Genomic DNA, 26,311 nt, shown 5'->3' on the forward strand with positions numbered 1-26,311 from the left:
ATATGTGTATATATAGTTCATTTACTGGTGTATTGTAACCAGTGTGAAAATACAAATTAAACTTGTACAAGTTTCCTATTTCTTTTGGCGAAAGATAACATAAATATCAAAATCTTAAGTCATTTAAAATTTCAATATTGAATTACTTGAGCAAATTTGAATTAAGATTTTTTCAGTCAAGGTAAATTAATTGCCTTATTAATTATGTTAATCAGTGTACAAAAAATTCTTTTTGACCTGGTAAAGGCTGAAAAAAATTTTCTGGTTAAATACTAATCTGCATATATTTCATATTTAATTTATTCTGCTCCCTGGTTCTCAGAATACACAATAAAATAACTGTTTGCCCAGGAAAAAATGCCCTGTTGTCTTGCAGTACCAGTTGGTGTTACGTAGGTTTGTTTGGTGTCTCATGTCTTATTTATAGTAGATTGCAAATGGAAACTGGATACAAAACAAACACCAGTGTTCCACTGTAGCTTAAGTATGCATTAGACTCTTTCTTTGATCATATTTATTTTTACTTCATTATATCTTACTTTAAATTCTTGGTAGAGTTGTAGGGAAACTGGAAACCTCTGTAGGTTTAATATATTTCTTTTCCTTCGATAAAAATATATTAGGTAGCATTTTATGGAATTTTGTGGTATCTAATATTTATGAAAAATAGATACCATATTTTGAAAGTATAAGTAAATATAGAACATTGTTTGAATCTTTAGTAGTTTGCAGAAATTAAAGAAAGAAGTGTTAATTTTGTATATTTGACTGTGGACGCTACTAAAAGTCTATCTTCCTTTTTAGGCAAAGAGCTCTAATCCAGATGGTTATTAGTATTCTTTCAAATAATTCTTAGCTAAATGAATCTTAATTAAGAGTAATGAATTTGCAAACTTCAGGAGTAACATTGTTGTAGAGAGCCATTTTTTCTTTCTTGGTATTATTACCACTATGTAGATATACTTACCTTTCCCAAAAGGCAAACCTTTGTTTGAATGCCTTCATTTGATACTTAAAATGATCGTTATTGATTAACCTGATCATCTCCATCAAATAATTGTGCATTTATCTGAATTTTCAAAAAGCTATAATATAAACTATAGACAATTTCTGAATTACAAGACTGTTAATTTGCCCTGTGTGATTTCAGTATGCCTGTTTTTTGGTTTCAATATGTAGAATGGAAAATACATCCTAAAATGGATTTTTGGACTTTGAGTAGAATGCTTGATCTTCTACTCCAATTAGATCATTGTTTTGTGTTTTATATTGAAAAAGAACCTCATTTATTAAGTAATGTAATTATTGTTACCTAACTGACTTTTTAGTACTTCTTTGACTTTAGCCAGATTTAGCAATTATTTTTTATGTTGATCACTCCCCAGTCTACAGGTACAGCCTTTTGACTTTTTCACTAGAATCCTAGTTCCATATTTTCTGTTTGACAGGACAATTTGAATTTGATGTGAAACTTAACAGCTCCGAAATCCAGCTCATTATTCTCTTTTTTGTTATTTTTTTCACTTAACTATTTAATTTCTCTCTCCACCTCCTCCCCCTAACAAAAAAAGCAAAACTCTTGTAAGAAATATGCATAATCAAGCAAAAATAATTCCTTTTCATTCTGAATTAAGTCTATCACTTCAGTGTTAAGAGAGAGAGTTTCGTACTCCTTTATAAAGAAGAGGGTGGTAAAAGAAAGAATATACTCAGCACCATTTCTCTAGTGTAGTAGAAGCAGTATTTGTTAGCCTAGTTCTTTGTCAAAAGATATTGATACAGTCCTTGAGACTTAATTGGATCATGAGATTAAGGCTCAGGTTGTTGATGCAGTTTCTTAGTAGCAGAAGTATAAAAGCCAGCCAATGAGGAATCAGAGGTTGCTCTTCGTCATACTTGACTGATGTAGCAACATGCCCAATTTAAACTATGCTCCACTGAATCAATGCCATATCTTTATGGAATATCCTTTCAATGATATGAACTATATAGATTTCCTTTATAAATCAGCTTTTATTTTTATATTTTATTTCCAGTCTGAACCTGATACACTAGATAATCTGAATATATGTAACTTAAAACACCTACCAAAGAAGGGAAAAATACTGTATGAAAATGTGTTATTTAAATTATTATGTAATACTGATTGAGCAGTAGAGCAAATTATTCCGTCTTTATACATACTAAGTGTACACACTAAAACTGGACAATGAAATGCACTTATTTTTAATAGTAATAGTTCCTTGATGATGCTAGATGGCTACAAATCATAAAAAAATATGATTCTAGAAGATTAAAATTTGTAGGTAACCCAAAAGGCAAAGGAAAGATGTATGATGGGCATAAGCAGGCTGCTATATATTTTGAGCAGTGGCTTGGATATAGGAAATATGGCAAAGGACATTATTAGGGACATGTATTTATTATTATATTATATTATAGATTATATTATAGATTATAGATTATTGTTCAGGTAGAAATGGCAAGGGCTAACAGATAGACAGCAAAAGAGCTGTACCATCAGTATACAGATAATCCAAAAGTGAGAGGGTTATTTAGCATGTTGGATACATCTTCTAGGGGATCCATATAAGCACTTAAATGAATGCTACATGGGCTGAGAGAGTGTGGAGAGGTTGCAGTCTGAAGGAAGAACAACCACAGCATCAAGATCACAGGTACAGTAAAACACCTGAAAAGCTCTTTATGAGGCCACTTACACACACACACACACACACACACACTCACTCTCTCTCTCTCTCTCTAGAGAGAGAGAGAGAGAGAGAGAGAGAGAGAGAGAGAGAGAGAGAGAGATTACTGTTGGGGAAGAATGAAAAAAGTAAATGATGAGATTATGAAGATCTCTCTACAACTAAAGTTCTCAGTGAGGCCTTCAGATAATTTAGGTATTTTGTAATGAGTATTAAACAAAATACACAAAACACACCAAAAATTGGGAAAATTTTGCTACCTAAAAAAAATGGAAAGAAAAAAAAAACCCGAGCTCACATTTAGAGAACTTTTTTGAGACCAACTTAAGGTCATCCCCGAAAAGTCCTCAGTTTTATGGCCATAAGTAAAGTTAATTACAAGTTTAATAGCATATTCATTTTATGATACATTTGAATTCTGTTTTTCTGTGTTTTTTGAACATTTTTGTAGTAAAATAAAACCCATTGTATAATTGAACATTACTGTTTTATAGGATTAACTTAAGGGAAATAGTAGAGTAGACAAGACTAAGAATTATGCTATCTTGTTTCTTATCTCAATAGGCTATACAGGCAGTATTAGTTAACAGTACTTCTGCTATATTAACAGTCAGTGTCCAGAAGAAGGGAGGTGAGAGTCTTTACTGCCACAACACAGTCTTTTTTTCCCCTAATTGATTCTGTCAGCCTCCTCACAGAGGCTATTATAGATCTTTTCTTCTCTCCTCAAGTCTGCCACACAACTTCACAGTAAAAGATCTTTCCACAGAGATTACTGACAAAATAGAAGAAATTCATTGTCAGCTACTTCTCCTCTAAATCCCCATTCTCTTCTTTTTCTGATAGAGAATACCTCTCTTCATCAAGGTCAATCCCCTATCTAGGTTTTTCTGATACTTCTCTCTTGGCCCTTTTCCTACCTGCTTGACTGCTGCTTCTTAGTTTCCTTTGCTAAATTATTATCCATATTGTGTTCCGTACCATTAAGGCTACCACAAGCCTCTCTTCTAGGACCTCTTCTCTTCTATGTCTGCACACTTTAACTTGGCAGTCTCATCACTTTCCATGGGTCCAACTGTATAGTCCCTATATAGATAACTCCCAAATCTATTTGTCCAGCCCTATTCTCCCTCATGACCCCCAATTCTGCATTACCATCTACATAATAGACATTTTGAATTGGAGATTCCAAACATTATCTCAAATTCAACATACTTAAACAGAACTCATTATGCCCCCTTCCCTCCTCCAAGTTCCTCTCAACAACTTCTCTTTTATACAAAGGGAATCACTATCCTTTCAGTCAACCATGTTTGTAAATGTGCTGTTGACTGGAAACTCTACTTGGATGTATATATAATTAAAGCTATTGGTTTGTTCATTCACTTAAGGTAGAACAATTCCCTACTTGTGTTGCCAAAGCTAAAAAATTACCCGGATGATAGAGATAATCAAATTTTAGAATATTTATGCAAAATTTGTGTTCTAAGGTTAACTGATAAATTCATGAATCAGGAAAACAGGGCACTTGGAATTAGTGCCTTGTTTATAGTAAGCAATTGAGGGTTGGTTCATTTTTTGTTTTTTTTTCCCCAGTGTCATTGATAGCTTGGAATTCTTTCCTTGAGAATTGCCTATTCATATCTTAGAGCAGTAATGGAGAACCTATGGCATGGATGCCAAGGATGGCACGCAGAGCACTCTGTGTGGGCACGTGGCTGCCCTCCCTACCCTACCCCCCACCCCCCAGTTTGTTACTAGAAAGTCAGTGGGACTTAAATGGAGCTGCTCCCTTCCCCCTCTCCACTGTGCTTGACAATATTTTTTTCATTTCACCTGCCCCTCTACTTTAGCAGCCAAATCGGAAAGCTTTCTCCCTCCCTTGTATGGGATAAAAGGGGGGGGACAGACATGACAAAACCAGTGGAAATGTGCGTTGGCCATGGGTGGGGGGAGTGAGGGGGGTGAAGGGGAAAGTAGGAGCATGAATCATGTAACCATGTTAAAAATGAATATTAATAAATGTTTAAAAAAAGGGGGGACAGGGCACACCCCACACTTGGGTTGGGGAGTAGCATGGCACGTGGTTTGGGGGGTTTAGGGGATAGGGTGTGGCACTCTGTCTCTAAAAGGTTCACCATCACTATCTTAGACCATTTATATATGTGTGTACATGTATGTATATATATCTTGGATATAAAACATTTATCAGAGAATTTTTTACAAAGATTTTTTTCAGTTAATTTTTCCCTCATAATTTTAAATACTTGCCTTTTTTGTTTAAAACAATGTATATTTTCTGCAATCAAAATTTTCCATTTTATGTCCTGTCATCCCCAAATCAAGTTTCTAAAAATGTTTCTCCTTCCATTCTTCTTTAGTTTGATATACTCTTTGATATTTTATTCTACAATATGATTTAAGACTTCTCAGTTTACTAGTGCTTTTTGTGGAAAAAAATGAATCTCTTCCTAGTAGTTTTTAATTGTTGGGTTTATTGAAAACTGTGCCACAATATACAGTTGCTTCTAGAACATATTGTAATGCAAAAGTTGCAAGAGGGGTTTTTGCTCTTGCAGGAGGCCAACTGAAAATTTCTGGCAGTTGGAAGCCTTAGAATTCTGAGAGAGTTCAGTTGGTCCATGACGCTTGAACAGAGCGGAAGGATCAACCAGAGCTCTATTTTGGCTTTCGGTTTGCTTTGGCCTGTGTTTGTCTTTAGACAATTTGTACCTAGCTAATTTCTCTGGACCTCTCCCTGACCTTCTCCATATTATTTCCCTGTTTTCCCTGCCTGTTTTCCCAGGGCTCTGGGAGGCAGGGTGGCTTTTGGGCTTTTAGTGAAAAGACTTTGTGGGTTTATTTTTCCCCAATAGGCAAGTAGGACATCCTTGAATTCAAACTATCCCTTTAGTATACCCTCTACCTTAAAAGCAGCCAAATCTTCCGAGGCTGAGAGAACAGGTTCTCTCTCTCAGTCTAATCCATTCCTGAGACCCTCCCCCACCTTGAGTTTCTCCCTAGCAGCTGTCAGAAACCCCAAACCCCTCTCTCCTTCCAGACCAATCCTTAAACATTAATAAACCCTTGGTTACCTAATTAAATCCTCTGGAGAATCTTTGTGTTGAAGAATTAGGCAAGGGTGAAGGGGAAGGAATTATTGTCTTTTATTTCTTGAGGGGAAACTGGAGGCATCCATCTTGGGAGGAAGTAGTTGCCCAACACTTCCTCCTGAATCCCTTCAGTTTCATTGACAGGGAGGAGCCTTGTGATTCCTCCTTTGAGGACTTGAGAAACTGACAAGAAAGCCCTCAAGTCAGATTCAAACTACTTCTGTCTGGCCCTATTCCTTGTGTCTGTAAAAGTACCTTTCCTGCCTGGAAGGGTTTTGCCTATTACCCCAGTATCCTCTGTCTCTAGCCTGAGAGTCTAGTCTGTGTTAGCTGCCTCTCCTGAATACCTCACCTGTACCTTTACCATCCAAATATCGCTTTGCCCATTCTTCCTCAAATTTAGTCATCATCCCTTTCATTCCTCTCCTATTACCTCAATCACCCTTTTACCCCTCCATCACTCAGCAAGGGAAGGAGATCACCCCCCAACTTTAGTATACCCCCTTTTATCCATAACATTTAATTGGTGAGCAAAGTTAGTGATCGAACCTTAAATCTTCTGACATACACAAAATGAAACAGGCTAGAATAACATTCATCTTATCTAGCAGATCCATCATGTCATGGTCTTTCATGCAAGTTGTAATGGATTTTTGGTTTAAAACAGTTGTAACAAGCTTTAGACCTCTATGACTTAACCCTGGCTGAGTACATTTGTTTTTTCTCAACTGCCATAGCCATAACCCTATCCATTTGGCAATTCCTAACACTCTCAAAGAACATATGCTCTCACCTGTGGAACTATTACAATACAATCACAACCAAGAAAGACAATAATTCTCAGGAACTGGTAGCAAACATCAAACTACTGTTCCAAGTCCTAAAACAACTAAGAGAAGGAAGGGAATTGGACAAGCACACAATTCTCCAAATGGAGATTGTGGAAGCAAAGTATCTAGGAAGCAATACCACTAAAAACCAACCATCCACAAATGCTGTAGTCTCTCTCCTACCAATAGTAGACAGAACAATAGTGCAGCCTGGTGAAGGGGTAGTGCATGTGAAAACATACAAAGCATTCACCCCAAGTAATATGGAAGTCCTAAAAAGACGCTTTCCCAAGTATTTTGAAAAACCTTTCAAAAGCATCAAGGAACTAAAGAGGGTGTTTACATTATTTAATCCAATTTTCAACAACGTGGAATTTCTTTTAGGGGAATTTTACTCTTCCTCAGAAAAGGAAAAATTCCTGAACGAAACAAGGACAAACCCAAATTTAACAGCCTGGCCATTGGTCCATCAAGATTTAGATTTTGCCCAACATGCCAACCTTAGGTACCTGATCCAATGTAGAACTGATCTATTAGAAGCAATGAGAATCCATGCAAAAAGGCCAAATTCATGGCAAAAATTTGAAAAATTAAGACAGGGAGAAGAGGAACATGCTAGCAGTTCCCTCGATAGAGTAATTGAGGCAGCAGAGACAATCCTGGGATTACGTGATACTCATGCCCAGGAAACCATAGATCATATTCGTAGGCAATTTGTAAAGGGAACATCAATCCCAATATAAAATTACTTTAGGCAAAACTGTCCACAGTGGGAATCCCTGCCAGTGGAGGATGTAAGACAACATGCTTCCTACATCCATGATTCAAAGCAAAAGGAAGCAAGGATAGCTAGACAGACTGAATCAGACAAGGATGAAATCATAGCTGATTTGAGAAAGCAGTTGAAACAGACCAGGAAAGAAAAAGAATTGGAGGAAATAAAAAAATTTTGCCCTCCATACTAGTAGGAGCCAAAATCAATAGTTGCTTCTAGAACATATGTACTAAATCTGTTCCACTGATCAGTTTTAAAATGATTTTTTGAATACCAAGTTATTTTAACATTTTGTATTTTGAGACCCAATATTTGTAGGGCTCCTTTCCTTCCCAATCTTTTTTCACCTTTTCCCTTTAGCTGTTTTGTCTTTTGTATCTCTAAATGAATTTTATAATAATTTTGTCTGGTTTTACACAGTAGTTCTTTGGTTGTTTGGTATGGCACTTAAATTTGCAAGTTAATTTATGTTGTATCATTTTTGTTATATTAGCACTGTCCAAAAATGAATGGTTATTTCCTCTCTAGTTTATTAAGGCAGTTTATTTCCATAAAATGTTTTATAATTTTCATAGAATTCCTCTGTGTTTTAATAAGTAGGCATGCAGATGTCTACTTATTATAAAATAATTATAAAATATAGTATAAAATATGGTATATTTTATATGTTTATCTGTAATAATTATAATGGAATTTCATTTTCTACATCTACTGAATTTTGTTGGTAATATACAGAAAAGGCTAGTTTTTATAGGTTTATTATATCTAATTACTTTCCTGAAGTTGTGTTTCTGTTAATTTTCATTTTTCTCTATAGCTAAGTAAATTGTCACACTAAAAGCAGTGGTTTACTAACCTTTTTGGCCTATATATATTCTTTAAGGGTTTTTTTTTTCTTATTGCTATAGCTAACATTTCCAAAACTATATCAAATAACAGTGATAATACTGAACATCCTTGCTTTACTCTTAATTCAGGAATACTATAACTTGAAGGCCAAATCTGGCCTGATAATTGTTTTTGTACAGCCCAGGAGCCAAGAATAGTTTTAGATATCTAACTTAATTTAAAAAAAACATTTTTTTTAAACCTTTACCTTCCATCTTAGAATCAATACTGTACACTGGTTCCAAGATAGAAGAGTGATAAAGGCTAGGGAATGGGGGGGTTAAATGAGTTCCCCAGAGTGACACAACTGGGAAGTATCTTAAGGACAGATTTGAAGTCAGAACCTCCTGTTTACAGGTCTGGCTTTCAATCCACTGAGATACCTATTTGCCCCCCCTCCAACTTTATTTTAAAATGTGAGAACTATTCATAGCTATTCATAGGTCAAGCAAAAAAATTATGTATTTTAAACTATAAAAACAATTCTTTATTTGTAGCCCAAACAAAAACAAGTAGCTGGCTAGGTTTGCTCCACAATCTATATAACCTTGTCTTAGCTTAGAAAGACCTCCAGTGTGTTTCTCCATTACAAATAATGCTAGATCAAATCTTGCTTTTTGATTGATACTGTTTGCCATATTAAGGAAGGAGGTCCATCTATTCTTTTGCTTTATAATGCTTTCAATTTATAAAAGGGTTTTCTATTTTGTCTAAAGCTTTTTCTCTGTGCTTTGATATATTGTAATTGTTTTTAATATTCTCCATTATAGTTCTAGTTTTCTGAATATTTAACCAACTCTGAATTACTAGTATAAGCGTAACCTAGTCATAGTAAATCTTTTAATTATGTTGCAATAGCTTCTTTAAGACTTTTTTTCAGTATTTTTTCCATTTATATTCATTAACAATATTGATCTTTATTTTCTTTCTCTGACTTCTCTCTCCTGTGTTTAGGTATAAGTACAATATTTGACTGATAGAAGGAATTGGTAGGATACCTTCTTCCCCTCTTTTTACAAACTTTCAGTATTTTAAAAAATTTACTTATAAATTCATTAGGACCTGTTTATGGTTTGTTCAATTTCTTTTCATGAGAATGATTTATTTAATAATCTATTTCTTATTTCAATAATCTTGTATTTCATATTTTTAAATATTCACGCACCTTCTTTAGATTATCATTTTTGTTGACACAATTATATATAGTCTTTATTTTCTTTCATTTGTTTTATTTGAATTCTTTTTCAGGTTTTAAAAGTACAACATAATTTTCCTTTTTTTTTTTAAACCCTTACCTTCTGCCTTGGAGCCAGGCTCCAAGGCAGAAGAGCAAGGCAATGGGGGTCAAGTGACTTGCCCAGGGTCACACAGCTGGGAAGTGTCTGAGGCCAAATTTTCCTTTTTTTAATCAAATTAGCTAGCCATTTATTTTGTAAAGTACCTACTTTTACTTATTAATTCAATGGTTTTCAGTTTTCTTTTTCCTTTAATTTTTAGTAATTTCTGGTTTATGACTTTTTGATTTGTTGTGTTTTGTTCTTAGTTGCATAATGGATTCTTTAATCTGTTTTTCTCTCATTTTTTGGTCAGTGATTTTATAATTTTTTTAAATTTAGGGATTTCTTTGGCTGTATCCCATGTCCCAAAAATTTAAATATGTTATCTCATCATTTTCTTTGAAATTATATAATGTTACCAATTTGTTTTTTGGCTTACTGTTTCTTTAAGATTAAATATTTAGTTTTCATTTATATTTGAATTATTTCTTTAAATGCCTTTTATTGATTATAATTTTTATTATCTTGTGACTAGTAAAGAATATGCCTATTATTATTTTTCCTCATTTATGAGGTTTTTGTGATATTTTACAGTATTGGTTTTTATGATTCGCACTGTGGTTCCTTGGTACTTAACTCTGACTAATGCAGAATTTTTTTCTCAAAATCTCTAGATTTTGACTATGAAAATACTGGGAGTTTTAATTTTGGGGTTTCTTTGAAGAAATGATGGGTGGATTCTTCCTAATTTTACTTTACCCTCTAGTTTTGATAAAGCTAGAGAATTTTATATTATGATTTTTTGAAATATTGTATCTGGGTTTTTTTGTTAGGTCATGATTTTTCAGGGAGTGTGATGATTCTTAAATTACTTCTTGACATGTTTTCCAGGCCAATTGTTTTTCATGGTATATACCTCAGATTTTTTTCAGTATTTTTACATAATTTCTAATATTTTTATTGTAAGCTATTGAATTCTGTTTTTTTTTTTTTATAATCTATTAACATTGATGGGCTTGAGAAGGACATACTACAGAAACCTTGGAGTCATCCTTAACTCTTCACTCTCCTTTAACCTCCCCCCATCACCCTTATGTTTCTAAGTCTTCTACCACCTCATCTTTCCTCTCATATGTGCCCCTCTCTCTACTTTCACTAGTGAGGTCCTTCTTGATCCCCTAATTATTACAAAAGCCACCTAATTGACCTCCTTGCCTCAAGCCTCTCCCCCTTCATTCCATACTCCATATAGCTGCCAAATCATTATCTGTAAAAACAAGTTTGATTTCATCATTATTTTGCTCAGTAACTTCCAGGAACTCCCTATTATCTCTAGGATTAAATACAGACTATTTTATTTCACATTTAAATCACTTCACAACCTTGTTCTAGCCTACCTTTTCAAACTCATTACATTATTTGCCTTTATGAAGTGCATCCAAATTGACTTTTTTGCTGTCTCTCATATGACATCAAACTTCATACTTTTGAAGTCAGTCCCCTTTTACCTAGAACATATTTCCTCCACACTTCTACCTTTTATAATCCCTAGTTTCCTTCAAAGTTCAACTCACATATACTACATCAGACCTTTCTTTATTCCCCCAGAAGCTAGTTCCATCCCAAGACCTGAAATTACCTTGTATTTATTGTGGCTGCATTTATATCATATTTAATTTTCTGTACTCATCTCTTCCTTCTTCCCCCAGAAAAAGGAATATAAACTTCTTGTGGGTAGGAACAGTTATAGTTTTTGTCTTTTTATCCATAGTGCTTGGCATATAGTAAGCTATTAATAAATGCTTGTAGATGGATTGATTTATTTGAATATGTTTAATAACGTATTCAACACCCATTTAAGAACTTTTTTCTTGATATTTTTATTGGTTTTTTTCCTCTTTCTTTTATTTCTGATATTTTTCAGTTATTCTACAGTATTTTTATAGTATTTTTATCATAAATACTTTGCTTGTTTTTCAATTTTAGTTTTTTTTTCTCTAATGACTTAAAACATTGGTCTTCCTTTTTGTATTTCTTAGAGAGAGAGAGGAGAGTGAATCAATCAATCTCTGATTCCTTTCTATCTTTTCATTCCACACTTGTGGATCAGGCTCCCAGTTCATCCATTCAAGTAAAATATAAAATATATTCGCTGAAATTGAGCAAGATTTTCATATCAACATGTTCAAAGAAACCTTTCTTAGATCTTTTTTATTGAACCAAACAACCAATATGACTTTTATTGTGCTTTTTTAACTTGCTGGCTTTATTTAGTAGTGAAATTTGTGTATATGAATGCAACATAGAATTGGCATTAGCTTCCTGTCTCTTCTCAGATCCAAGTGGTATATATTGTCAGATTGGATCACATGATGGCTTGATGCTTGCTTTTCTGCTCCTCTGAGGGTTCTGCTTGTCAGCATTGTTAAATGCCAGTATCCTGCAACTCCCAAGAATTTAAGGGACAGAGGGTTAGAGAATTAGAAAAGAATCATGTGCCCTCTGCCCCCACTCCTCACATTAGTTTGAATTTACCACAAATTCGTATTTTATAGGAATATAAATATAATTGATGGGGAACTCTATTACATTCACTTGAAAAAATGGTAGATGAAACTGATATGAATAAATTTTATGACTACCGGAGTAGCACTTATTTTCAGATGAATTAAATTGATCTTTTCAGTAATACATTAAAGGAGACAATAAAAATGAAAAGTAGACAATGATAACTTTCCTAAAACAATTTTGACCTCTGCAATGAAGCAAAAGAACCAAATATTGGTCAGGATATTGTGTGGGACAATACTGAACTTTGTGTAATAACAAATTTTGCCTTAGGCAACTGTTTGTTGTTTTTTTTTGTTTTTGTTTTTTCAAGTTTCCTCATCCTCCAACCTCATCCTGTTGCTAGTATTAAGCATTTTACATTGCAGCATGGAGAGTCTTTTGTTTGAGTTAAATTCAGACTTCTCAGTATGTCACCTGACAGTCTTGTGGTTTGGATGAATATGGTTCATTGCTATTATTAACCTGGGCTGGCAGCCGTGCATAACTGGAGTTTTTAGGGATTTCAGAAAGTAGAACTTCTAAGGGGACAAAGATGTTATTAAGGTATGGCCTAGCTATAGAAACCAATTTGACATTTCTTGAATATCAGTAAAATCAGTGCAATTTTTGTAATAATGATAATAATAACTAATATTTATTAAAATATCTACATGAAGTATTTATTTCAGTTCTTGATGAATACATATGATTTTGTTGCATTCTGATTGTTGAAAAATATCTGAAGTAAATTGTTTAATGCTAAAAATTTTGATGAATCCTTTCATGAAACATTGGCCTAAATTATGCTAATATTAAATTTGTTTTATGTAGATTTTAATATATTTAAATATGCAGAAACTATCCTTACTATGTATCTAAGTTTAGAATTAGTCTCTTCATTTTTTACTTTCAGCTTTTTTATACACATGTGTATATATACTCAGAATTATCTGAAATAAAAAATGATATTTTCTAAAGATTTTATATAGGTTTTGTTATTCTTAATTATAATATGGAGAGCTTATATGTAGCTAAAATTATTTTGAGTTATGGAGTCAAGCCCTTTATTGTACATCTTTATTTTAAAAGGAATCTAAATTAGCCATCTGAATTGAGACTTTTTTTTGTTATAACAAAAAATAAATTTGAGTAACATTTCTCAATTTTTACATTATTAACAAAGCATCTTCTCATCATTTGAATATCTCTTATAGTGTTAATGATCTGAGTCATTAAAAATGTTTTTGATGCAAGCCTTTATCAGTATATGGAACTTATAGTATGAAAAATCCCTCCAACAATACAGATTGGCAGTTAGAATGAAGGATCATAGATTTAGAACTGACAAGGATCTTAAAGATTATCTAGTCCAACTATCACACATTATAGGTAAGGAGAATCAAGCCCAAAGAAAGCAACTTGACTAAAGGGACACTAAGAGTAACAGCTGAGATTATCTTGTATTTATTTTATATATACTTATATACGTATTTTCTCCCTAAATGGAATATAAATTCTTTTAGGGCAGAGATTTTTCATTTCTCTATTTGTATCCCCATTACCTACATAGGAAACACTTAATAAATGTTCATTGAATGATGAGTTGATTCTAAATTATAACGATTAAAGAATAAAGGCATATTTGACACGATTTGCTTGATAATCAATCAACAAGTATTTATATTTATTAAGTACTTTCTTTGTGCCAGGCACTATACTAGAAACTGAAGATTCAAGTATAAAGAATGAAACAATCACTTATAAGGAATTTACATTCCAAGGGGCAGTGGATTGAGAGCCAGGCCTAGAGACAGGAAGTCCTAGATTCAAATCCGGCCTCAGACACTTCCCAGCTGTGTGACCCTGGGCAAGTCACTTGACCCCCATTGCCTACCCTTACCACTCTTCTACCTTGGAGCCAATATTGGCTCCAAGACAGAAGGTAAGGGTTTAAAAAAAAAAAAAAAAGGAAAAAGGTAATACCAAGTGAAATCACATACTTATAAGGAGCTCTTTCGTAGAATTTCCAAAGGGATTTTCCCTTGGTCCTTTATTCTTTAACATATTAACCAGAAATTTGGGTAAGTCATTGATAGCATACTTACCAAATTTGCCCATGTGTTCTTCCAGAGTAAAAATGTCAGAATCAGGATCCAAAAAGATGTCAACAGGGTAGAATTAACAGCTGGAATAAGGATAGGACCTGGACCTCTGATTTCATTTGTTTAGAGAACTCTGCAGACCAGTACCTTTTCTACAACTTAGAGTAGTGATGACAAAACTTTCAGAGACAGAGTGCTGGGCCCTGCCCCACCCCCTGTCAGAGCATATGCCATGCCCCTCCCCACCTCCACATACTGGGTATGCCCCACTTCACCTTATCCCACACAGGGGAGGGAGAAAGCATTCCCACTGGGCTGCTGGAGGGGGAGGGGTGAGTGAAGTGAGGAATGTACTCGGCAAGTGTAAAGAGGGGGAAGGGAGTAGTCCAAGCCCTCTGCTCCCCTCCAGCTCTGCCGCCTGTTAGCCATCCACATGTGATTTTCTAGGTTAATATGCACCTGCATATTGACTCAGTTTTAAAATGTAATGTTATCTGTGTTTTATCATAATTTTATTTATTTTGTTAAATATTTCCCATTTACATTTTAATCTGATTAGCAGCACTCTAAATGTTAGGAACCTTGGCAGTGTGGTTTAATACCTTTCGTCTCAGGCTTCAAACATTAAGCTCCTTACCCAGAATCTTATAGCCAGGATGTGTCACAGATAGGACAAACCCAGGGGATCCTGGTTTTTTTGAGGCTGCCTCTCAGAATGATAAGGTGAATTTAATGTGATCAAATTTAATAGAAATAAATGTTAAATTTTTTAAAACTGTCTTCAAAAAGGCCGTTTGAATATTTTCTGTTGAGAAGACAATGCTAGACAAATGTTTGTCTAGAAAAGACCTGAAAATTTTAGTGGACTATATTCTCAGTAATCATCAAGAGTGCAACAATGGTAACCAAAAAGACCAGAAGCCAGTATTACATTAGGTGCTATTAAGAATTTCATGTCCATAACATGAAAGATGATAATCTATTTATATTCTGGCCTAGTCAGACCACATCTCTATTATTTTATTTGATTATAGATACCACATTTTAGGAAAGACAAGCTGAAAAAAATCCAGAGGAAACTGTTCTAGGTCAGATACAGCAAACTATGGCACAAGAGCCAAATCTGGCCTATTGCCTATTTTTTGTATGACTCATCTAAGAATGTCAAAATCATTCTTAGAGGGTCATACAGAAACAGGCAGTAAGCCATATAGTTCCCAGACCCCTGTGACTCTTCTATGTGAAAATCAGTTCAAAAAACTAGAGCTGTTTAGCTTGGAGAAAAGAAGACTTGTGGAATACAAAATAGCTGTCTTCAAGTACCTGAAGGGTTGTCATAGAAAAGAGATTAGACTTCTTGTGCTTTACCCCAGAATCTAGAGATGGAAATGACTTCAGAGTATAGAACTAGGAACAATAATTAGGTAGAAGTTGCAGTTTGTGGGTACTTTCTCCATTGAAGACCTATCCATATTTTCTCATTCTGTGTGAATCTCAACCATGACTTTTCATAGATTTGTGTTCAATGTGCTAGATTTTCCTTTCAAGCTTTTAACATCAACAATCAAAACAATGCATCTGTTGTTTCTTCACTTTTGTTCTCCCTTTTGGTCTCACAAATCTAGAGTGACATGTTTTCTGTAAATTCATATTACTGTAATTTCACTAAATACAGTACTCTAGATGTGTTCTGGCCCAAAGATAACACAAATGAACAAGTCATCCCTTGTAATATCCTCTCAATTTATACTCCCCATGCATCCTTCCATTGTCTTTGGATAACCTGCGATTTTATATCTTTTTAAGTTCATTGTGCTGTACAATTTTCAGCCATAAAGTAACGTCAGTAAAATATTGGACTTTAGTGGCAAGGTACTCCTTGAAATTTTTTTTCACCTGAAATTTTTTATTTAATTAATTAATTTAGAATATTTTTCCATGGTTACATGATTCATGTTCTTTCTCTCCCCTTCTCCCACCCCCCTCCCCTAGTCAAAGAGCAGTTCCACTGGGTTTTACATGTGTCATTGATCAAGACTTATTTCCATATTATTATTTGCATTAGGGTGGTTGCTCTTTGAAATTTTTGAAAGCACTCGATAAATTCCCAAATATGATCCAGCCCAACTTCTTCCCGTACAATTACTGACCACTTCATTGTCCTTTCAAAGTCCCAGTCAAGCAAAATATGTGTATTGGTAAAATAAACTAATGATTAACTCATCTACCTAGTAGTCATGAGTAAACAATGATCATTGAAGGTGGAAATTGAGGCAAATAAATAAAGGTAAAAAATAAGGGGACATATGTCATTAAGTCTTTAATTGTAGGTTTTCAAACCGACTACCTTTATGCTTCCAAAAAATAACCAAAGTTCGATTCAGTTCCATAATACATTTCCTTCCTGCTGCATAGTGACACATATGATGACAATTTATGTGATCTTTTAGCATTCTCTGAAGGTGTTAACATGAAAAACATGCAGAACAAATAAGCTAGTATAAACTATAAATATAATTTACAGAGGTTTAAAAATAGTTATAGGTGATCCATTATCATAGAATTTTTATACCTGTAGTTAAGCCTGAAAATAATTAAGTCTTCAGATAATTTTACTATACTCTGAAATTTTTGTCTTGTTATGCTGTTTATATTACAGAACTGTTTAAAGAAATCATTTTTTCTTTTGTTAGACCACCTTTTCTTTGGGCACTTTAATATCTAAGTTGCAGGCCTTATACTTTGTACTAAAAATTTCTTGAATTCATCAAATTTTGTGACCCTCATTTCTACTGTATATCTTCTTTCTAGCTAAAAGGCAACATTGACATTATTATTCATAACTGCTCTCTTTATAAGAACTTGACATCTGAAATTCCCCTCCATCACTGTAACTCTGTCCTCCTGCATTTTCTATACACTCATTCTTCCCAAACATCATCAGCCTAATTGTGAGCTTCATTCTCTAGATTCTTCTGTCTTCCAATCCATGACTATACTATCTATCCTCACTTCCCTCCATACTTAATCTTGACCTAATCTGTTTTAATAATGTCCTTTCCTTCATCTTTGAATTTCTTTGTTTCTCTAATTTATTTTAATCTTGAGGAGTCATCCAAAAGACCATCATCTTTTTCATTAACCCCACCACCTCTTCCTTTAACTCTTGTTTCCTCCTTTGTTGATCATCTTTACTCTTTCATCATTAGTTTCTCCCTCTCTACTTTTCCCTTTCCTTTGTCTTAAAATGTACTTCCTTTTCTCTCATCCTTCTCCTTTTCCCTCTCCCTCTTATTATTTGAGATTATTTGAGGGTATGAGACAAAGAGATCAACCTGAAAGCCATGACAAATAGTCCAGTTGTAAAATGCTTTGGACCACTTCCTTATGGGCATACAGCAAACTATGTCCTGGACTTCCTTCTCCTTTTTGATACCTTAATGACTTCATTAGCTCACAGAGGTATATTTATCATCTCAGCGCTAATGACTCCATGACTGACACCTTGGTCTATATTTCCAGCCCTAGTTTCTCTCCTGAGCTCTAATCCTGCTTTATCATCTACTGTACATTTCAAACAAGACATCCTGTAAACATATGGGGCAGCTGCATGGCTCATTGCATAAAGCACTGGGCCTGGAATCGGGAAGTACAAATGTGCCCTCAGACATTTATTAACTGTGTAACCCTACCCAAGTCATTTACCTCTACTTTCCTTAATCCACTGGAAAAGAAAATGACAAGCCCTTTCAGTGTCTTTGCCAAGAAAACCCAGTGGACAACATTGGCATGCTATATGGTCCACAACATCACAAAGAGTCAGACACCATTCAAAGATTGAATAATAGTATAAGCATTTCAAACCCAACTTGCCCAAAACTGAAGTAATCTAAAATAAGGAAGGGGGGTTTTAATATTTCTGTGTGTCATGGACATCTTTAGAAGTCTGGTATTCTGTGTTCCTAGAATAATATTTTGAAATGCATAAAATAAAAGAAGATTACAAAAGAGACCAATTACATCTTTATCAGAATGTTTTTTTAAACAAGTTAATGGATTCCAAGTTAAGATCTTCCAGATGCAAGAGTTAATGTATAGATAGAAGTGACAAGATTTGGCATTCTTATTTAATATGTGAAATGAAAAAAGTCTGGAGTGACAACACTGTTGTCAGTATTAAGGACTTGAAGAATGGTGAATTCCCTTAATGTGGCAGTTTAGTGAGTCTAGATGTTTTGTTGGGAAATGTTTTGTTTTGGACTCAATTTGAGATAACCTATTGCTTGGTGGGGATAATTAGAAAACTGTTGGTGATAGGGACTAGAGATTATGAAGAGAGATTATGTCTAGATATGTAGATTTGGGAGATATTTGAATAATGCTGATGAGCTGCTAAGCTCACTGAAACCATTAAGGAGAGAAGAGAAAAAGGGTATTGGATCTCTTGAGTCTTTGGGGAAAAAAGTCTATAGGGGAAGGAGATATGATTGATAATCCAACAAAGGAAGAAGAAGGATCCAAATCAATAGGTAAATCTTGAGAAAGTTTCACAAAAGCTGAAGGAGAGGAAAGAGTCTCTAGTGGAAGGTGCTTGTTGGTAGCATCAAAAGGTGTGGAAATGGGTCAAGGATAAAGACTGAGAAAAGACTGTCATATTTAGCAATTAAGCAATTGTTGGTGATAAAAGTTCACAATGAGTGATTGTTTTAGAATGAAGGTATATGTCATAGGAGTTGAAGAGTTTGACAAATCAAGAAGTAAGAGTATTTAAGGAGACATCAGTAAAATAAAATGAAGTTCTGGAGTAAAATGGAGGTAGTAGAGTTAAGGGAGATAGATTGAATGTCACATCCTGGTTGACCTGGAACTGACTGATAATAGCCATTAGAATCTAAATAGAATATTATCTAAATTGTCACTATGTGGAAGTTATTGGATAATGATCCAAAATTGTGCCTAATCCTTCTTTCCTTCCACCCAGTGTCACAGACTAGGAAACAATAATCTAGTCTTGAGGAAGCAGAATGGTGACAGATGCAGTGGCTTCAGGGAAGAATCAGGTTTCTGGGACTTCAAAGTCTGCATAAAGCTCTGTCTGGGGCTGGCTAGATATATAGAGGATTGAGATGAGGTTTCATTAACTTTCCAACCAATAACCAGGGCTACTTTGCCAAGACTAAGGAAAGACCCGGAGCTTAGTTCATTAATTCCCACCAGAGGTAAGGAGCCAGCATCTCTGTTAGTAATATAAAAATAATTTATAACATGTATGATGATAAAATACAGAACATATGACAGAAAGTAAGAGTGAGGTATAACAAATGGGCAGCTCAACTCCTATATGGGCTGAGGAAATGGATTTCTAACACAGACTGCCATGGAATGAAGGAGCCAGTGTGAGTGGGGCTAAAGGTCATGTTAGAATCCTGAAGAAAAAGCAGTTGGAAGAACTCTTAAAAGCTTTGGGAGAGTCTGATCTTGAACTGGAGTGAGGGAAGAAGCTTGGAGAGATCACTCAAGATCAAGAAATATCCCATTTGCTGTATTTCCCAACAGATAAAGAGAAACCAACTACCCTGAAGACCCGACCCTTCTGTTGTTCCTGAACTGAAAACTGATCTTTGTAATCCTGGGTAGCTGCCAGTCACCTCGAAGGGCTGGAGAGGGGCTGAGCCAATCCTGAAGACTTGCTTCTGTTGTGTCAGCGAATTCTATATCTCTTTCATTTTACAGGTTAGCTAGAACACAACTAGAACAGTGTTCAGCAGAGGACTTAAAAGACTTTGACTTTGGGTCAACTCCCACAGTGAAGGAACTCCTAATTCCCTTTCCCACAAATCCCTTTCTTTGATACCCCTTTCAAATAAATCATTCTTCAACTAGAAACAAAGCAATCAGATAATTGTGGATAGGCTTGAGGGAGGCTTAGTGGGTGAAAGGGTTATTTGGAGAGGAAACTTTTCAGGCCCAGGTAAAGCCAAGCCCTGAGTCATCCCCATTGTTTCCTCTCTGACTGGATTGGTAACAGAAGGGGCATTTCGCAAAGACCTAGCAAACCTCCAATACTGTACCCCAGTGGTGTTACCTATCTGATTACTGTCTCCTGTGTCGGTCCCCTTGCCTCCAACTTTCCTATCAGGGACAAAGGAACCTTTGCCCTTTGTCCAAAAGGGAGGGTTACCTAATTAGTCAGCTCACATACACACAACCTGACTAGTCAGTTTATTTAACCACCATAGGGGTTTCCCTATTTCCCTTTTAACAGGGCATCCATAAAACAGTAAAAGAACAGAAGACTTCTAGACCATATTGTAGGTTCTTTATGGAACATTTATGAAGACTCTACAAGCCTGGGAGGAACATTGGAGGCAGTCACATTTCAGTACCCTTCTCTATTTCCTTGGGACCTTAGTGACTGTACTGTGTTCTGCAGTCAATTCCACTTCAATTCATTTTTTAAAATTTTAATTCTTCAGATTGCAGTAAATCTCAGCTGCTTTCTCACTCTGGAAATTCCTTCTGGCCTCCCTCTCCCTCCAATCCTGCTAGACTCCTTTTTCCGTTCAGTTTTTCCCAGAACCTCTATTTGAGGAAGAACTCAGGATAGCCATCCTTCTTTCAAAATTTGAAAACAATCTGAAAGAAATTAGGATCAAACCAGTATTTTGTACTATATTCCACAATAAATTCTAAATGAATGTGATCTTAATATTAAATATTATGCTATTCAAAAATAGAAGATGAACAGATCATATACCTTTCACTACTATGGGCAAGAGATAGTCTTTTTTGTCTTCAAATTTTATTTATTTATCAATACACCTCCTTCCCTCCCACCTTAATTGAGAATGAAAGTATATGACAAGCATATATAGTCAAGGGAAAAAAAACCTGCAGTGAATATATATGTCTCATTTTGCATCTCTCAGTAGGTGTTCAGTATGTTTGTCATTAGCCCTCTGTAATTGTCATTACATTGATCAGAATTTCCAAAGTCTTCCAAAACTGTTTCTACAATATTGTGGTTACTATATAAATTGTTTCACTCCGTTCTGTATCAGTTCATATAGGTCTTCTCCAGTTTTCTCTGAAAGCATCCTCTCATTCTCCCTTATTGTCTGCCTTAGTATTAATTCTTAAAGGCAGAAAAGCAGCAAGGGCTAGGCAATGGGGTTAAAGTGACTTGCCCAAGGTCACACAGCCAGGAAGTGTTTGACTATATTTGAACCCAGGACCTCCCAACTTCAGGCCTTGGCTGAGCCACTTAGCTGCCTCCACCCCTTTTCATTATATCCTACAGCACAACAGCACACCATCAAATCCATATAACACAGTTTGTTTACCCACTCTCCAACTAATAGACATGCTCCAACCCATTAAAATTCTTTGCCATATCATAAAAAGCTTTACATATTTTTGTACATTCTTATTTAGACTTTTCCGGAATTCTCCCTTTTCTCACCTGTTATCCTGTTAAGTCAAATTGGGTATGTATATACTTTTCCTTCTTGTGACCAGTACGGATGAGAGTATGATTCAAGTGCAGCTGTCCCTTGACCTCTTCCTTTACCCTAATTATGTGAGATAATTTGCCTTAACTTTTCTTTCTTCCCCTTCACTCTAGAGTATTTCTCTTCCCTTTTTTTCCTTTCTTTTCTTAAAATCAAGTTATAATAAAACCACTCCTAAGACTTTTCCACAAGCATACCTTGTTTTATTGCATTTCACTTTATAGCACTTCCCAGATACTGTGTTTTTTACAAATTGAAGGTTTGAGGCAATACTGGATCAAAGGAATTTATTGACGCCATTTTTCCAACAGCATGTTCTCACATCATATCTCTGTGTTCCATTTTGGTAATTTTAGCAATATTTCAGACTTATTATATTTGTTAGGTTGATCAGTGATCAATGATCTTTGATATTACTATTATAATTATTTGTGGGGGCTCACAAACCATGCTCATATAAAAGTGTGAACTTAAATCAATAAATGTTGTTCGTGTTCACCTACAAGCAGTTTCCTGTCTCTTTTCCTCTGGCCTTCCTATTCCCTGAGACACAACAATGTTGAAATTAAGCCAGCTAATAACCTTACAGTGTCCTCTAAGTGTTCAAGTAAAAGGGAAAATCCCATGTCTCTCACTTTAAATGAAAAAACTAGAAATAATTAAGCTTATTGAGAAAGGAATGTTGAAAGCCAAGATAGGCAGAAAAGCTAGTCCTCTTGTGCTAACCAGTTAGCCAAGTTGTAAATGCAAAGAAAAAGTTCTTGAAGGAAATTAAAAGTGCATTTTTTAGCAATAAAGTATATTTTATTCAAAATCCATACATTATTTTTTAGATATAACACTATTGCATATTAATAGTTTACAGTATAATATAAACATAACTTCTGTATACATTGGAAAATCAGAAAATTTTGTGTGACTCACTTTATTGCAATATTCATTTTGTTGTGCTCTGGAAACAAATCCACAATATCTTCAAGGTATGGCAATATTTTGGGTTCCCTGTATTAACCATGATGATGATAGGAATCTCAGGGGACACATATATCATCTCCCCATATTTGAATATAAACAATTTATCCTTGTTTACTCCTTTATCTTTCTTTGTTGAATCTGTTTGCACTTTTTTATGTTTCTCTTCATTCCTGTGTCTGTACTAAAGAGTTTCCACACAACTTTGGTCTTTTCATCAGTAATTCTTGGAAGTCCTTTGCTTCATTAAATATTCATTTTTTCCCCTGGAGCATTATTCTGAGGTTTTTGTTAGGTAAGTTTTCCTTGGCTGAAAGCCCATTTATTTTGCCTTTTGGAATATTGTATTCCAAGTTCCATTAGCTGCCATATCATTTGTAATCCTGACTATACCTTTGAATTCTTTCTTTCTGGCTATTTGCAGTACTTTTTGCTAAAATCTGAAATGTCCAAACTTTTCATGTCATATTCCTCAGGTTTTTCATTTTGAAGAGGCAGCTCCTGAGTATTTCTACTTTGTCATTTGGTTCTAAGAGATTTATGCAAGTTTTCTTTTAAGATTTCTTGGAATGTGATATTTAGATTCTTTTTGGTCATGACATTCAGATAATCTAATGATTGTTAAATTTTTCCTCTATCCATTTTCTAGGTAATTTTTTGGTTTATGAATATATTTTCTATTTTTTTTCAGTCTTTGAATATTATTTGAGTATTTCTTATTACATCATGAGTTGTTTACTTATATTCATTTCATTCTGATTTTCAGGGAGATTTTTGTTTGGGCAATGTTTTATAAACCCTTGTGCCAAATTACAAAGGTGTTCATTCTTTTTCCAATTACTTCTTCCACAACTCTTTTTTTTAATCATGTAGTGCTCTTATTTCACATGTAAAAACATTTTTAAACTCTTTCTTCACCCTTTTAGGAATTCTATTTGAATCTGTATCTGTGGTGTTTTTCTTCCAGGCTTTGCTTATAAATGTTTTCTAGTCATTCTCTTCTTCTGAGTTTGTGGCTTGAATGTCCTGTCACTTTAATAGCTTTCTGGGGGGAGGTTCACAAGTGTGAAAAATTGTATGTCTTTTCAGGCTTTATTTTTATGTGTTGTTCATTGTTGATGATTTTTTTTCCTAAAAAATATCATTTGTTGTATGGGATGGTTCTCTGGGAGGAGTTGGTTTAATTTTGGTTCTTTAAAAATCTAAAAATATCAATAAAAATTAGCCTAGAAGGAAATAGAAGCAAGACAACTTTGAAAGGCACATTATTATATAATTACCAAAACAAGCTCTACATAGTAGAAATTCCTAGTTTTATGTATAATTCTCTTTTTCTGTCCTACTTTGTGCAAATGCTCATTTATTTAGTATTGAAGTTCAGAATTAACATTTAAAAAAAGAAATAGATTTGATTTTATCAATGGAAATTACACTGAAGCAGCATTACTCTGCTTTTCAGTTTGCTTGTTTGCTTTCTCAGTGAAGTGAGAAAAAGAGAAGGGAAGAGAGAGAATTTGAAACTCAGATTTTTAAAAAATGTATTCAAAGTTATTTTTACATGTAATTAGGAAAAATATTTTTAAAAATAAAGCTTGCATATAAACCATTATTAAATGTATTCTTTTACTTCTCAGCTATGTGACTAAAGAGAAAAAGATACTTTATAAATAGGAAAAGGATATGGTACATTTTTGAGTTGTCTAATAAAGAATTCATTTGGGAGATAATTGCATGCAGTCCTTAATCAAATACAAAGACCTAATAGATTTTTATTTTTCATTAAAGTTGGCCTTTGTCAGAGTTCGATCCAAGCCAAATTCGACTAATCGTGTATCAAGATTGTGAAAGAAGAGGGAGGAATGTCTTGTTCGATTCTAGTACTAAAAGAAAAACTGAAGACATATCTGTGTCGGTGAGCATTGCTAATTATTTTATTATTAAATTTAGGATAAAAGAGCAAAAAACATAATTTTTCATTGTGGTGGTACCTATACGATAGCTTTTAAAAATTCAAAATTCTGCATGCCAGAACTGAAATCAATGGTAAAACATTAATTTATTATTTGCATTCGAGAACTTGGACTTTAATTTGAAAACTTATAATTTTAATTACACTAAACTTTTCAAGTTAATGTCTTGTGAATTGTCCTTTAGCTTTCAAAATTTTCTCATCTATAGTCAGTCAGTATTACTATGCTCTAAGCCAGGGGTTGGCAACCTTTTTGGCCGTGAGAGCCATAAACGCCACATTTTTTAAAATGTAATTTCGTGAGAGTCGTACAGTGCTCACAGTGCGCACTCCTGTAACAGCGCCTGAAAAAAAATTGACTTTATGGCTCCAGCAGAAAGAGCCATACGTTGCGGACCCCTGCTCTTAAGCAATATGCTGAGTGCTAGATATATAAAGAAAAAGTAAAAGATAGTCTCTTAATTTGAGGAGCTTACTATCTGATAGAGGAAACAACAGACAAATATGTGCAAACACACTATATAGGATAAATAGTAAATAATCAACAGAAGGAAGGCACTAAAATTAAGAGGGGTTGAGAGGCAAGGTGTCCTATAGCAGGTAAGATTTTTGAGCTGGGATTTGAAAGAAGCCAGGGGAGCCAGAAGGCAGAGATTATGAAGGACAACATTCCAGACATCCCGGACAGCCAGAGAAAATGCCTTGGTCTGGAGAGATGGGAGTATCTCATTCATGAAACAGCCAGAAGGCCAGTGTCACTGGATCAAAGATTAACTTGTATGGGTGTAAAGAAAAAGATGATTGAAGGCATGGTAGAACATCTTTATTTTCTGTAGTTAACATTGTAGCACCAGATTATTAGCAGACATCAAAGATGTTATCTTTTTGTGAAGAATGGCTAGCAGTGCACGTAATCATTTACATAGTACTTTAAGGTTTAAAGTATATTTCTATATAAAATTTCATTTGATTATCAACAACCATTAGGAAGGTACTATCTTTATCACCATCTTAGAGAGGGATTACCCAGAATCACACAGGTATTAAGTGTCTGGGGAAGAATTCGAGCCAGACCTTCCTGACTCCAAGTTCAGCCAACATTCTATTCACCATACCACCAAGCTTTCTCTACTTAAATATTTCACATATCAATACTTTTCCAGATGAAAATATTAAAAAATTCTCCTTTTGCCTGTTTTTGTACATCAGGGCTATGTTTGATTTGGAAGTCTTGACACTTGAATTGTATCTTTTGAAAATAATTTTCCTATCTCAGTTTTGAAAGAGTAATGTCCTTAATGTTAAATGGGAAGCCAAATATTATAATTTATTCTCCTTGCCGCATTATTCTATCCCTTCCATTCTAAAACTATAGAATAAACCATTTGGCCTTAGAAGTAGTAAAAGGTTTCTTGGGAAATCAAGCCTTTAATTATTATACCTACCTTCTCTCTCACATTTCTGTGGTATTTATGTAAAAATGATTAAGTAACTGTCTGTATATTAGATTGTATATATACTTTACTAGATTTGTAAGCACATCTTTGTCAGATTTAGCATTTTATTTACTACTTTCTCTTCTGGACTGAGCTTTTTTAAAAAAATGTTTTAGG

General features: G+C 34.5%; 1 protein-coding gene across 3 annotated transcripts in view; it reads left to right on the top strand.

Moving 5' to 3' along the window:
- The window catches only part of FNIP1 (folliculin interacting protein 1), a 143,453-nt gene that overhangs the window by 42,715 nt on the left and 74,427 nt on the right, over positions 1–26,311 (top strand). For all 3 annotated transcript variants that reach the window (XM_044664680.1, XM_044664681.1, XM_044664682.1), the window contains exon 2: positions 24,515–24,641. In XM_044664680.1, coding sequence (XP_044520615.1) covers positions 24,515–24,641 — 127 coding nt within the window. The remainder of the gene's footprint in view (positions 1–24,514; positions 24,642–26,311) is intronic.

This window comes from Gracilinanus agilis, chromosome 2, assembly GCF_016433145.1.
Source record: "Gracilinanus agilis isolate LMUSP501 chromosome 2, AgileGrace, whole genome shotgun sequence".
Taxonomy (NCBI): domain Eukaryota; kingdom Metazoa; phylum Chordata; class Mammalia; order Didelphimorphia; family Didelphidae; genus Gracilinanus; species Gracilinanus agilis.